We start from the raw sequence: 15,694 nt of genomic DNA on the forward strand, positions 1-15,694 counted from the left end.
TAGATACGGCATTGCACAGCGTGTATTCATTTGGCTCAATTCTACATATATTATACATATATTATTTAATATGTATTATATTATTTACTATTAGTACGTTTTTGAAAGCAAATAATGGATGCATTCTTTGCGGCATACGATGACTTTTTTCTAACAAACCTTCTAATATCTCCTTTAAAAAATCTTTTTCTAAAATACCCGATTTAATAATTTCGAAAAAAGTAATAAAATTTTTTCTAGTCTAAAGTATGCGACCTTAAAGCTCTTAAACTGATTTCGAATAATTCAAATTATATTTATATGTCCCCGTGTTAGCATCGATAAAAATAATACTGTCAAACGGCGAGCCAGAATGCTAAACATCTCTGTTGATGTATCAACTTATGAGCAGAGAATTCGCAAGTTCTTTCACAAATTATAGATCGTGCAACACGAGCTTTTCAAGAAAATGACATCACTAGAAAAGGTGAAAGGTTTCGAAAATTACGTCAGACAGGGGGTAAAGGATTATTCGATAAGCAGTACGAGGTGAGTTCACGACTCCTTGATTTTAACTTGTTTTTGACGAGAAATCTTATTTACAAAAAAAATAAAAGAAATACTAAGAACTGTCCCTGCTAAATAAATTTTTCTGACGCATAGGGACGTCGCGACGCAATAATTTGACTCTCATCTACGCGAGTATCGATTGTAAAATCCTGGTGGTAAGCGGTGCGTCAAGGATTGTCTTCAACATCTACAGAGATACACTGGTATTGTGGGTAACCACCGCGACATCAAAGATCATGACAAAGAAGCAAAAATTATCAGGGAAAAGAGATTGTAAAAGGAATAGCAATGTTACAATCGAAGTACTAATGTCAGGTTAATATTTTGCGAGTCTAAAAATTATATTATATTATATATTAAAGCCTAACATTTATTAAATACAATAATCAGTTATTGTATATTATACTAAAATTAGAGATAAATAATTAAATTTCTTATGTCACCTAACAGCAGTTTATTTTTCTTATACCCCTAAACTTCAAGCAATAATTAAATTAGTAATATTTCTACGTTTTTAGAATTTCTATAAGAAATAATTTTTAACGCTGTAAATAAAAGTAGTAAATTAATCTATTTATATAATCGATTTAATGTGTTGTATTATCTTTATGTGAATTTTATATTCTTGATCTCTACATAAGAATTGAAAGATGTCTTAGTCTTATCAAGTTATTATATATAATACAGTTTTATCACTATCAAGAAAAACTTATATTGACATATCGCATCCCGATAAGAATACTGTAACAACTCAAAAAATTTCAAAATTCTTTCGAGTTAAGCCATAAAAAGTGTATTTATTATCTATGTATTATAATAGTGTCACAAGCTCGGTCACAAGACTATATGCGAAATCCAGGATAGAGATGTTATTTTCTTAAACTGGTTATGTTGTGGTTTCCTGGATGAATAGTGTAATAAGCGAATTTACAAGTGAATCACAGCAGACCTCTTCAAGAACCAATATCAATTTCATTATAACAACATGTCGCAATTGTAATTCCGTTAGTTATCTCACAATTAAAAGAAATGAAATGAAATTTATTTTTCTTCTCTCCTGAAAATTATACATTTTTAAGTTGTGACACTATTCTTTTTGGGGTATGATATGTAAACGTGCAAATCAAGCTATCTCACAAGTTATTAATTTTTATTAATTACTATTTCATTCACCTATTGTAATCTTTTAATTGTGTAATGTAGAACAGATTATTAGCATTATTAGATTTATTCTAGTTTAATATAAAAATGATGTATAGACATCCTGTGGAATCGTTATTTCCTGATGCGTCAGGCGCTTTCGGTAGATACGGAATCTGTTATCGCGGATTTACTAGAAGGAAGTCGAGTTCCTTTCTACCAGTTATTGCATGTCGTCCGACAGACTAAACAGTGCATACGAACACAATACAAAATGTTTCGACAAAAATGTAATTCTCTTATTATTTCATCATTTAAATTGACTTGTAGTGACTGAAGTGCAAACTGTCTTCAAATAAAGGAAAGTGATTTGTTCACGCGGATTATTTTATTTAAATGTATAGTGCATTGCACGATGGGCAGGACTGTATCATTAGAGCCCACTCGGTGAAAATTTTGTTGAAGTGACACTATATGAAATAACGTAATTAATTAGATATATAATATTTAGTTTGTTATGTTGTTTAATCTACTTCCATTTTGATACTCGTTAGTCTTACGAAGAGCTGCATATTTTCATTAACAATGAAAAAAGCGTCAATGAATGCACTAATTATCTTCGCGTTCTTTATCTTCGCGAGTCAGATGTTGCATATTTTCGGAAAAGTTACCGTATTGCGTGGATCGTTATTTTCGTACAATCCCAGCAAAGTGAAATTGATATGCCTCTCAGAGGATGATGGCGGAGCTCTTGTGTGGAACTACAATTTAATCTGGCAATATTATAATGCAGAAGAAAACGATTTTAGTAAGTCTTATTCACAATTAAAATCACAATTAAATCACAATTAAAATAAGTATTTTTACAGCTTGAAAAGCAAAATACAATTAAAAGTATAATATTATTTTTTTACATGTGTATTAAAATTCTTGTTAAATCTAAAATCCTTATCAAATACTTACGTACATAGACTTAGTCATAAAACATTTAATTATTTTTACATTAATCAGCAATGCATGCATTTATTATAAACGAGCGCATTACTTCAGAGTTTCAGGATTTAAATAAATTCATAAATAATGAGATAGATTGCAAAATGAACGCGAACGAAAATTGCTTGGAGTCATGGACTAAAAACAACTGGAGTTTTACAAATTCTTTTAAAACACCTATGGGTCCGGTATTCGATCAACGATGGGAAGGTAAAAGCCTCGCAGTTTGACAAAAATTTGTGATATAAAATGCATTATAATAATACAAACAATTAAAATATACTTTTATGATAGTTTCAAATAACTTACATTTAATATTTTCAGAATTTAAACAATATAACACTCTTCAAGATACCTATAATGATGTAAATTTTGATTTAACTACCGATGTAAAGGTCTCATTTTCGGTTCGTGTATCCCGCGATGTACACATAATAATTTGCAACGGCAAAAATTATAACAGAGATCCTTGCTATTGGATTATAATAGGAGGTTGGGGCAACACAAAGTCCGTCATACGAAAATGTGTGAAGGGAGTGCCAATACCTGGAGAATATCCCAAAAAAGGTTCAGATTGCGTTAAAGCACTAGACTGCATCGAGGTAAATAGATATACATTATGCTTCTCCTATAATTTAAAGCATCGTTTCTACATATTACGTATAGTAAAAACGTAAATGATTAATTAATTAAAGACTCTCAATATTAAAATTAACGAGTTACATGAAAAAGTGGACTTTGAGAGTCAAACGTAGTTAGTTGTGCATAAGTTTATGCTATGTAACATTTAATTAATAATTTAATACAAATTGTAAATCATACGTTTTGGCTCTAAAAGCTTGAAGCCACGTACAGCGACGAAGTGATAGATAAATTAAGTAATCTTAAGTTACCGACAAGCATATAAGATAAGTATTGAAAAATTAAATGTATAAAGATAGTGTAATATTCAAGAAATAGTAACAGAAAAATTCTGCAGATATTTATAATCTACAAAATATTCAGACTATAGAAATAAGAATTAGAATTAACCGGCAAAGAGATGTGCAATATACTCACAATAAATCAAGTCTAAAAAACGTGAGATTAAAACTGAGATAATTTTTAAACGATCATAGTTGACGTAATAGAGTAAATGATACAATTAGTTTTAAAATACTCACCTTATGCTAAATCGGCAAAAATTGTCGCAAGATATTTATGTCGCATATTAAATAACTTCATAATTAATGCAGCACATACCATTGTCTGAAAGTGAATGGAGATCGTTTATTATTACATGGAACTCTGCGATGAGAAAAATAATTGTTTATGATACTGATAAGATTATTATGACTTATACAGACGAGGAAAGAAATAGCTTACACTCACATAATAATTATTACATGTTCATTAGAAGTCCCACAACGATGTTATATCGATTTCATATATGTGAGTACAGATTTTGATTAATTTGTGTCAAAATTATTTTTAAATTCAGTATCAAGTAACGAAAAACAAATTATATAAAAACATGTTTTTTTTTCAGATGACTTTCTGCATACAACTGTCGAGAGTGCAGTCTTAACAAGTCCCGCCTTCCAATTTAATAACAAAATGATATGCGTACAATTGTTAGTTGGTCTCTGCATCGAATGCGATGCACATATAGTGTTGCGTGATTTCACTAACGATAAAGAATTGGTAATGGTAATAGTAAAAGGAACATCGAGAACCAGGGTTCATAATTTACCTATGTGGCAATCTGTTAAAATCACGACAAATATTTCAGCAACCGATTATAATAGTTATAATAAGGTTATAATTCAACTGATTCCTAAACTCAATGAGCAAAGCTTGAATCCGTTATGGGCGATAGCGAACGTTCGTGAATGCCCCCAAAATGGTGCGAATCTCGTAATTTTTTATTTTCTTATTAGATTATTTGGACTGTTATTAATGCTAATTACCAATTACGTGCTTTGCACGTTTGTTAAATAATTGTAAAAGTCCTCCAACAATTTATCTTTTTGAATGTATAATTTGTTCCATTATTTCTTAGAAGCTTTGAGAAAAGGTGCTATGATTACTAATCAAGATTGGTACGATTCTCACTATTTTTGGCCGAATGTGACATGTCAAAAAATATTTTATCATGAACGCACTGTTGTGAATCCTTTATCGCGCGTTAAACCGGATATAAATCTAGGTATGTATTAACAATTGTTATGTTGCGTAACTGAAATAAGTAAAGTCGCAGTTTTACTGATTACATTTTTAACATATGGCAAGCTAAAGATATTATTTTAAAATACATATAATTTTTTTCAGATGACGTAAATTGTCCTGAAGGAAAAATTGGACCGCAATGTTTGTCTTCCTGTGAATATGACCTACATAGTTACTATGATTGTCGAGAAACCGAAATTTGTTACGAAAATGGTTGTACGTGTGCTCCGGGTTACTCAGGAGATACATGTTCTATACGTAAGTAATTCCTAATGCCGAATAGTATTAATTTTACTTTTACGTATAAAATATTCGAACATTTAATATTCGAGCTTTCAGCTTGTGCATCGCATACGTATGGTCATGGCTGCAAAGAGACATGCGGCTCATGTCTTTACAAACAATGTAATAAAGTAACTGGAGTTTGTCCTAATGGTTGCGACATTGCTAGAGGAATTTACATACCACCTTTATGTCAAACAAGTAACAATCTCTTATATGAAAATTAGCATGCTTTTAATTGTACTTATCAAACAAATATCTCTCATAGTTAGAGAAAAGTATAAATATATTAATTATTTTACAGGCGTAGACAAACCTAATGTATCTACGATCTTTACAAACGAGACGACCATTTTGGCTACAGTCCCTATAACATGGAAGGACGAATATGAAAAAATATCGATTTTATATTCTTTTTTCATTCAAGTAACAATTTAATATCATTTTTATAATATTCTTTGATTAATATTTAAATTAATATTAAAAAATTATTCTATAAATTGCTAATAATTAAATAAAATTTGCAATGAAAACAAATATCTGAATGTCGCTAAATGTTTGATAATAAAAGAAAATAAAGAGATCAAGTTTATGATACATTTTTACAGGAACAAATAGAATATCAGCAATCGTGGAACAAACTATTTCGAAATATGACACAATTGACAACTTATTTTGAGAATGTAAAACCTGGAACTACGTATCATGTCGGTATCAGCTTAGATATTGCTGGTGTGCAAGTATATAGTGATTGGCAAGTAGCCGAAACTAAGTGCAATCGTGAGTCAATATTTATTTAGTTTATACAATGTTTTATTATATATAATTTGTTAATTAATTTATTACTATTCTAATGACAATTATTTCAAAACTTTTGATCTCATGACTTATTATCAATAACTTTATTATATTTATAATTTCAATTTTACGTAATATGTGCAAGACAACCAAAAAAACATTGAAAATATCTTATTGCATATAGAAAATTTGTTACATCTTTGTTATTATTGTTAAACGCATAATAAAATATTTTAGTTTCTTTATCTAGTTCTACAAATAATATAAGATTTGCTCTAATGATTCTTTGCACAATAATATAGCGGCTGAAAACTTTGATGTAACTTCCGAAGAAAATGGCATGATAATTGACTGGCAAATCAATTCAAACGTATGTAGATGTTTTATGTTAAAGATCTAGGTTCAGATATCTTTTAATTTTTATATATAATTGCATTTGCACATTTTAGTATTTCGCATAGTATTTCGAATTGAATAAAATTTATCTTTGTTTTCTTTTCTTCTCATAGCAATTATATTCATGTCCGGCAAATTGGTATTTGCTGAAAGTACGCAATATAGAAATGAGTGAGAACATACTTTATAAATCAGCTTCGTTTTTCCCATATAAATTGCAAGATTTGCCGTCATACACTTCTTTTGATGTGACCATATTTCATAATAATAAAAAATTATTTTCGAAGGAAATTCGTACACTTGAAGGTGGTAAGTTCGATTATACGTTAAAAACATTTCAAAAAGGCGTTTGTTTGCACATAAATTTATCGTTGCACATATACATGTGTAGATAATAAATATTTTTTATAAATATCCACAGTTCCATCTAATGTGGTAGATCTGACAAAAATGTTATCAGCTAATACAAATCTCACTCTAATTTGGAGGCCTCCAAATAAACCGAACGGAGAAATTGTTCAATATGAAATAATATTGAAGGTAATAAAATTATATATATATATATATATGTATATACAAAAAAAATTAATAATTTATCAAAACCAAATAAAATTACTAAATTTTAAATTTCAATCTTGTTTTATCTTACGTCCGATAGAATCCTACAATATTATATCGTGCGGTATCGTTAAAAGATCGCACGTACACATTTAATTTTAACTATATATTTTTAATTACGATATTAGATATTTCATCTTTATGTGCTTTGACTTTATATGCAGATATTTTATATTAATTCCAGGTTATAGAATACTACGGTTGTAAGGATTTAAAATTACCTACGCCGAATAATCACATTATTACAAAATTTACAACAGAGCCAACGATCACAATTCCAGACTTACATCCATACACATTGTATAGTGCGCAGGTTATAGTTCATAACTCACGACATTCCAGCGCAATTGCAGAGACAATCTTTAATACAATACAATCTGGTATATGTACATTACATTATTTATTAGAATTATCGTCAATATTACAGAGAGAACGCTGGCTAATTCGTATAATTAATTGTTTATTAATCTCTAATAATGTTTTTGGTAATATACTGGATATCTAAATTACACATATAAAAGTTTATCACACAAAAAATAAGAATTAACGATATATTTTATAGAGATACCATCAGAAGTATTTAGTCAGTTGAGAGTAGAAGGTTGGAACTTGTTATGGCGTCCGCCCGAAGATTGCACTACAATTTCAGGACCATTAATAGCGAGAATAAAAATACACGGTATTAGCAACGTTGTTCAAAACTACAACCTGACGAAGCAGACTCAAAACAGTAAACTCGAGTTAAATCAATTAAATCCTTTTGAACGATATATGGCAACAGTTTATGTAATAAGAAAGTATGGGAGCAAAGAAAATGCATCCGCTTATCAACAATGCGAGTTTGAAACTCCGCCGGCAGGTAAACCATGTTATTATTAATATAATGATCATTTTAACAGTTTTTAATAATTGATAATTTTTTCTATAACTATAACGAATCAAATTAATAGCGCCGCCCAGAGTAACAAATTTTGAGGTTGTCGAGATTGATACTCGTCAAACGCCTGCTATGATACACCTAAGATGGCAAAGTCCACTTCCACCTCTCAATGGAATATTGCGTAATTATGATGTCCAGTTTTGTAACAAAAATAGCCGGTATTGCTCAGTTGTTCAAGTTCAAATCAATGAGTCTTGTGACTTGTGGGATGATTACATATGTAAATTATGTAAAATTGTTAAAAAATTTCCTGAAATTAAGGTAAAATAATATTAAATTCTGTGTATTATTTTCGATACGTCTAGTAAACGTTATTAATTTATGTATGTAAATTATAATGTAATAGACAAGAAAAATTATATATATAAAAATTGCGTAATACAAAATATTGTAGGTTGTAGCGTACAATGTAAACGTTACGCAACCAGGCCTTGCAGTTTTCGCAACTGGCGATATGCTTCGTAATACAAGTAAAAATTTTAATAAATAATTTTGAAACAACTTATTAAAGCTTAATACATTATGAATTTTCTTGAAATCAAAACTAATTAAAAATTATAACACAATATATTTTATTATATTTTATTATCTTTTGCTTCTTTTTTTTTTTCGCTGCGACTATAACATATCTTTGCCTTGAACACCTAATACTACATATATGACCTACAAAAAATGCTAAAATCTTCTCTATTCTCGTTATAGCTGTTTAATCTGTGTTACGTGCAATAAACAATAATTTAGTGGCTTCTTAGAAATTTCTCAAAACATAAAATAAATATAATTATTGTTCTGATGTATATATTTTAGCGCCGGACGCACCTGGGAATTATACATTTACAGTCAACAATAACAGCGTGGTTGATTTAAAGTGGCTCCATCCCTGGAAGACAGGTGGTCATCTGAGGTGTTTTCGTATACGGATAAAAGAAACTTCCTCAAACCTGAAAAGGCGCATTTCCCGATCGTCCACTGATGTAATACTCGAATACCCAGTGACACAATACATGCGTAACTATACTAAACAATTGTACTTATTGTCGTCAACGCAATACGTCATCTATATTCAAGCTGTGACAGTTGAATACAAGTCTAGCAGAGAAAATTTTGTGGAAATCCATACGCCTTCAACCGCAGTCTTTGAAGGCGCTCTAAAAGTTATGGTAGACAAATTCGATTCCACGATTTTATTAAATATACCGTCTGTCTTAAACGACACTCAAGACAGCACGATGCACATCATTGTAAAGGGTCCTAATCTCTGCGAGCAATATTCGGAAGTACCTGAGAATCTGCGAGCGCTAGCAGGCGTGAAGATGGACGAAATCGCTTGGCAAGCTGCACAAGTTTCGGTACATGTACAAAATATTCGCAAATTCTATGCGTGAATATTTTACGATGAATAAATTCACAATAATGATTAAATAATAAATCTAGCGGCGAAAACACAGCTAGCTATAAAAATGTTTTTCATGCGTGATTAATATAAGACTAATAGATTACATAAATCATTACTGCAGTAGTAGCAACAATCTTAATATGTAGCTTTGGAATCATATACCTATGTTTTTAATTGTGACAGACCAGAGAACTCGCTGGCATGCGATTTAGTATCGGCGACAATAAAATTTACGGCAATGTGAGGAATTGTCCCTTAAAACCTGAAGAGTCTTATGACATAGCGATTATCGTAACCGAACAAAATTCGTCTACCGCGCCAATCATTCTTACGAAATCCGACATCCCCGTCGGTGAGGTTCCGCCGAAACATCACGAATTGTGGATCATACCCATTATATTATTCCTCGTTGTGGCAGGCGCAGTTTATTACCTGTATCAAAGGTAGTGTTCTTCGATTTTTTTTAGAAGATAGAGTAATATTGCCTATAACCATATTTATTAATATTTGTCGTGTAAGCACTTTAGACAAAACTATCTGCTAATATCACAAATAAAATTTCAATGAATTGCAGATTAATTTTACATTTATTTTACGTCAATCCGACATATGATTTCTATTTTACAGAAAAAGGGAAAAATTGTCTAAGCAGCTAATGCAAGACGAGATGGTTTTGTCACAGAATATCGAGAACTACGAACAAGAAACAAAGTACGTGATATCGAATTCAAAGCAAGATTTGTCAACTCCTTCTGACAGACAATCTCTATCGCGGGCAACCACTCCGGAAGTGCTGCCGATCGCCATCGCGAAGAATGACGAAAAGGGAGAAGAAATAACATCGCTAGTAAAGGTGAAAGATTTCGAAGATTATGTAAGACAGACGATACAATCAGGATTACTCGATAAGCAGTACGAGGTGAGTTCTCGAACTTTTAATTTTAACTCTTGAATTATCAAAATTCTTTTAGGGATTTCTCTGAGAACTTAATTGACATTTACGTCGAATTAAGTAACGCAAAATCTTTAATATACACGAATTGTGTCTTTAAAATATAACATTTGCGGAGAACGAAATTATTTTTCTAACTTTATATAATTATAATGATTGCTATTATAATCATATGCCTAGACCTAGAGACTTATAATTATATAACAATACAATAAGAATATTTTGCAATCTTTTCACGAGACGTTCCCAAGAGGGCAAACTCGGCCATGGGATTATGGGAAATTGCCGCAGAATAAATCTAAGAATCGATACGGAAATCTTATTGCATGTAAGTAAAAAATTGGCTGTTTATACTTGTGCAATAACGAGTTATATCACGCTGATTCGTACAGATGACGAAACGCGCGTGGTATTGAAGAAACTTCCGGATGACGCTCACTCCGATTACATCAACGCTAATTACATCACCGTAAGTTCTGATATACATAAGTACCTTAGTTTTAATATGTTAATTTTTTAATTATATTTCTGCATAGTTACATGATATTATCTAATGATAATTTTTAAATTTGGCTTATAATTATTTAAAAAGGGCTATAAAAAGGAGAAACGTTACATAGCGACACAAGGACCCAAACCCAACACCGTCATCGATTTCTGGCGCATGATTTGGCAGGAAAACGTTCTTATTATTTGCATGTTGGCAAATGTGATCGAAAGTGGGAAAGTAAGATTTTTGTTTATTAAATTGTTAGCCTTTTGCATAAATACTTTAATTTTTACAGACAAAGTGCGAGCAATATTGGCCGGATATTGGCAAAAAGAAGAAATACGGCGACATTATTGTGCTAAACGCGAAGCACAATGTCTTCGCTGATTATTGCTTTAGAACTTTCAACGTCACTTGTGGAGAGGAAACACGAAAGGTACTAATATTTTTAATTAACTGAACGTAATAGCTTCTATGAAGTAATGTATTTCAATAACAGATAGAACATCTACATTATACTGCTTGGCCGGACCATGGCGTGCCGTTATACACGCACTCCGTAGTCACATACTTGAAGAAACTGTTGGCGACACCACCTGGAAACGGACCCGTGGTGGTCCATTGCAGTGCTGGCGTTGGAAGAACCGGGACTATTATTTTGTGTGACATTTGCCTCCATCGAGCAGCGGCAGAGGGGGTAATAATGACATTTATTTACCGCTTCAGTAACGTCATTTACATTATTTAACTGTATCCAATATTCATTTTAATACATAGACTACGTAAAATATAATCATCTCATTGCGAATAAAATTGTTTAGGTGGTCGATGTTTTTGCCGAAACGGCGTCTATTAGAAACGAAAGAGCTAATATGGTGGATAATAAACAGCAATATCTGCTAGCGCATTTGGCATTAGTGGAATGTTTGCTTTCGGTTCCAACCACATTGCCGTGTAACGAGACGTTGCTGACACGAATCAAAGAGTTAAAGAAACATTTACCTGTTCAACAGCAAAGGTACTTCTGAAAAACTCGACTTTGATTTATATTTATCCTTGAGACAATTAATATGATGTTACAAAAGTACATTATGCCATAAAAATTAGATTACAGAACACTGCGTGGCAAGACGAAGCCTTGCGACCAGTCACGTCTCCACCGTCGTTGTCGGAGCGTAATCGAGCCAAAAACAGATTTCCGGAATTAATTTCAGGTTTGTTCGTGTATTTTAATTATATGGAATTTCAATTATATGGAATTTTATTTTATAAGCCTTTAAAATTCCAAATTTTGAGTAATGCACCCAAAAAAAAATATTCTGCAGTTTAGCGGTTCCTGGTTCATGCTAGAGGATTTTCCTCTGAAATAGGGCCTTAAGAAGATGTTTTAAACTGTAGAGGAATATCCTCTAATCATGAGACTCTAGATTCAAGATTGTGCAATCCTCTTAATATTAGAGGACATTGATTTCCGATATTCACCCGAAATAAATAAAAAAAATTATTTATTTTGAAATTTTATTACTATTTTATAACTAAATTTGTTTCTTAAGATGTAGTCTATGATTATAAATATTTTTTGTATTGGAAAAAACACTTACCTTGGTGGGATCGAACTCGGGACCTCTGGATCGTGAGCCAACTGCCTTACATGGTAGACCACTTCTTAATTTGATGTAAGTGTTATATATTGTCTACATAACCAGCGGAAATATATAATTTTCCAAAAATCATCTTAATAAACAAATTCAGTTTAAAAAGAGTAATAAAATTTTGAATTGGATATAAGATATATGATATAATATTTCTTAATGTCGGGTGAATGTCAGAAACCAGTGCCGGCTTATTATGAAATTTTGTGTTCGTAAATATATTTATGAAAATAATATGTTTATAAAGTTAAAACGTTAAAACATTCTTATCAAATCCTTACAAGGGCCTCAATAGACAAAAATAAGAAAACGTTTCTTATGGCATCCCTAATAAATAATGATCGGGACCTTATCCGGTTAGCCCTAATAAATAAGTATTTATGAAGTTAAAACATCCTTATCAAATCCTTACAAGGACCTTATTAGATAAAAATAAGGAAACCTTTCTTATGGAATCCCTAATAAATAATGATAGGGACCTCATCAGGTTAAAATAAGGAAATCTTTCTTATGGCATCCCTAATATATAACTAATGATCGAGGACTTATGTTATATAAGGCCATTCTTAATAAAGACAACAGGCAATAGGAACAGGGAATAAAAATCAGAAATCAATGTATATAAATGCAGAATAAACAGTGACACAGGCAATAGACACAGGAGTTTCCGTCACGTTGGAAATTATGTGTCTATTGCCTGTTGCCAACAAATCATAACATTCGAATATTTTAGGTTGTAATTAACGATTTTTTATTATTTCCTGTTCCTATTGCCTGTTGCCTGGCATTGTGCAAGGGGCTGAACTTTCTACACGGGCGTCTCGTGTGGTAGCGTACGCATCGCGTAGCTAATAAGACGATCGTCTTTTAACTTTAACGCGCGCGCCGCAAATATCTAGCATATCCTCTTATTTTAAGAGGCTAATAGTTGAATTTACTGTAGAGGAATTTACTCTTGATTATAGCTTACGCATCCACTCATTTATAAAGTAATACGTATTACTTAAAGAAGGATATTCTTCATATAATGTTTTTTTGCTTAGAGGAACTGCTAAGAGGAATTCCCCACTTATCGGCAGAATATTTTTTTTTGGGTGTGTTATAGTAAAAGTAAAAATCAAGAAAGTAAGTTAATATTTTATGTAGTTTACAATAAATATTTGAGATAATAGATATACCAGATACATTTAGAAAGGATTAATTTTATTTTACAGATAAGGTCAGCAGAATATATTTAAAGAGATACCCGACATCGGACGAGGACAGCGATTATCTATCTGCCGTTTACGTAGACGGAGTAAAACTTCAGAATCAGTATCTAGCCACGCAGCTTCCCATGCCATCTACGATTAATGATTTCTGGCGGATGATTGCCGAGTTCAAAGTTGAACTTATTCTCATGCTGCAGCCGCCTGATTTTCAGGATTCTGTACGTGCGTTTCTTACATTAATTTTTCTACATATATATGAATTCAACACGTATTTATGAGAGAAAGAGAGGAAGAACGCATTTGCAGAGACTATGTAAAACACATATATTAAATTCATAGTAATTAATCTACATAAATATTTTTGTGCCCACACAATTATATATTTTTGAAATAATAATTGATTTTTTAGACTTGCTGCGCCATCGCTCCCGCAAGCGGCGAGTTTAAACCAATCCCATATTTGAATATCACAGTGAAGGAAGCTGTGGAGTTGGAATACTATACGTCACAAAAATTGTTGCTCGTTGATAATTCGGAGGTAGATCAATTCAATGCGACAATTCGACAGTTTTTATTTGCTATTATTTACTCAGCATGACACTTTGTCACAGAAACCTTCGAGAGATCAATCTGTTACTATCTTGTGTTTGACGGAGTGGAAACCTGGAAGGGATCAACCACCACCGCCGGTTATGACGATGGTGACCTTTTGGCAAGCTGCGGAGAGAATTGCTAGAGGCGATGGGCCCACTGTCACGCTTTGCCAGTAAAAATAAAAACTTATTATTCCAAACTCAAAGAAAGTCTGTTATGATTCAAACAAATAATTATTCGATAATAAATAACAATCGCAGAATTTTTTTAAATGATATTTTTGAATTTATATTTTTTAAGAAATATTTTACAAAATATTACAAAAAAATAAAACAATAATCTTTCAGTGATGGAGTAACTGGATGTGGTCTTTATCTGGCACTGAGTTTTCTGTTGGAACGAATGGCCGTCGAAAGAGAATGCGATGTTTGTTTGGCGGTGCGAGCTGTTAGACGATCGAGATCAGATTTTGTTCGTTCTCTGGTAATGTATCAATTTCATAGCAACAGAAAGAGAAATTAAAAATCTTATTAATAAAAAATTTTAATTATCTCTATTATAAAACAAAAAAATTAGAGGAAACTTAAAAAAATATACTCAAATGAAAAATTTTATTAAAGTAATTTAAATCGACCGTGACTGGCAATATATAACGTCTTTTTTCGATATGAACATTGAAAAATTTTATTTCATATCTAGGAACATCTGGAATATCTATACGATGCTGCAGTTACATATTTGGAGTACTTTGAAACCTATGCGAATTTTTCGTAAAATAAAAGTAAGTTATCAAGATAAAATAATGCAGCAGCGTTACATTGTAGTAGAAAGTCGAATGCAGTTAATATTTATAGCTATATATTATTAAATACTGATATATGTGTATTAAATATTTAAGCTTTTATTAATATAAAAAATTGATTTTTGTAATCAAAAATATATAAAATATTATTATAGAATGTAATAATATAACTTTATGTTTTCCTCGGTTTTTCTATTATACGTCCAAGGTAAACCACCTTCGTATTTATGGATATATTAACGCGATATACGCAACAACGATCTTGTGATGCTTTTATCTGCACGGAAAAAAAGACTTGGTTGAGATAACCAAAAAAATGGTCGCCTCGACCAAGTGCCTTGATTATATATAAGACAACTGATATCTTGGTTACATATACCAACGGCACTTGGTTAGACTGCCGTAGTTGGAGCAACCATAGTACTTGGTTGGACCATCCAAAAGATATTGGTAAAACCTCAGGCGTCACTTGGTTGCTCTAACCTATTGTTTTTGTTGATTTTACCAAGTTAGTTGGTTGATGGAACCAACTGTTATGACTGATGCAACCAACGGCCGTAGTTAATTTAACCATCTGTATTGGTGAAATTAATAGATCGAAGCACTAGAAAATTATGCATTTTTATATGAAATATTTTTTGTAGCTCAGTTTATCCGTTAAAATATTTTTTCT

The 15,694-nt window shown here is 31.6% G+C and overlaps 1 protein-coding gene across 2 annotated transcripts; it reads left to right on the top strand.

Moving 5' to 3' along the window:
- The first annotated feature begins 1,639 nt into the window (after positions 1-1,639).
- LOC112466246 (receptor-type tyrosine-protein phosphatase mu-like) lies at positions 1,640-15,112 on the top strand. Of its 2 annotated transcripts, none has more exons than XM_025034246.1 (32): positions 1,640-2,497; positions 2,740-2,892; positions 3,007-3,284; positions 3,918-4,113; positions 4,211-4,567; positions 4,727-4,870; positions 4,993-5,148; positions 5,230-5,373; positions 5,477-5,598; positions 5,781-5,952; positions 6,273-6,340; positions 6,480-6,675; positions 6,788-6,906; positions 7,169-7,364; positions 7,547-7,843; positions 7,935-8,185; positions 8,319-8,394; positions 8,732-9,273; positions 9,504-9,763; positions 9,948-10,239; positions 10,513-10,600; positions 10,665-10,741; positions 10,865-10,999; positions 11,058-11,198; positions 11,262-11,459; positions 11,584-11,780; positions 11,870-11,976; positions 13,629-13,843; positions 14,035-14,163; positions 14,237-14,391; positions 14,567-14,702; positions 14,919-15,112. In XM_025034246.1, exons 1-32 carry the CDS (start codon positions 2,275-2,277, stop codon positions 14,991-14,993), a joined length of 5,895 nt encoding a protein of 1,964 aa, XP_024890014.1. In that variant the 5' UTR covers positions 1,640-2,274; the 3' UTR covers positions 14,994-15,112. The 2 variants fall into 2 exon arrangements, with proteins under 2 accessions (XP_024890014.1, XP_024890013.1); XM_025034245.1 differs by having other exon boundaries at positions 4,724-4,870; positions 14,919-15,111.
- The last annotated feature ends 582 nt before the right edge of the window (positions 15,113-15,694 follow it).

This window comes from Temnothorax curvispinosus, unplaced genomic scaffold (genome assembly GCF_003070985.1).
Source record: "Temnothorax curvispinosus isolate PA1 unplaced genomic scaffold, ASM307098v1 QBEX01016011.1, whole genome shotgun sequence".
NCBI lineage: Eukaryota > Metazoa > Arthropoda > Insecta > Hymenoptera > Formicidae > Temnothorax > Temnothorax curvispinosus.

What these genes read in the sequence shown, in the direction of transcription:
- LOC112466246 (XM_025034245.1), top strand. Translation starts at nt 2,275, where the DNA reads ATGAAAAAAGCGTCAATGAATGCACTAATTATCTTCGCGTTCTTTATC. An exon ending in CTTTAATACAATACAATCTG is followed by an intron (nt 7,365 to 7,546) that starts GTATATGTACAT and finishes TATATTTTATAG; the next exon opens with AGATACCATCAGAAGTATTT. An exon ending in TCAACGCTAATTACATCACC is followed by an intron (nt 10,742 to 10,864) that starts GTAAGTTCTGAT and finishes TTATTTAAAAAG; the next exon opens with GGCTATAAAAAGGAGAAACG.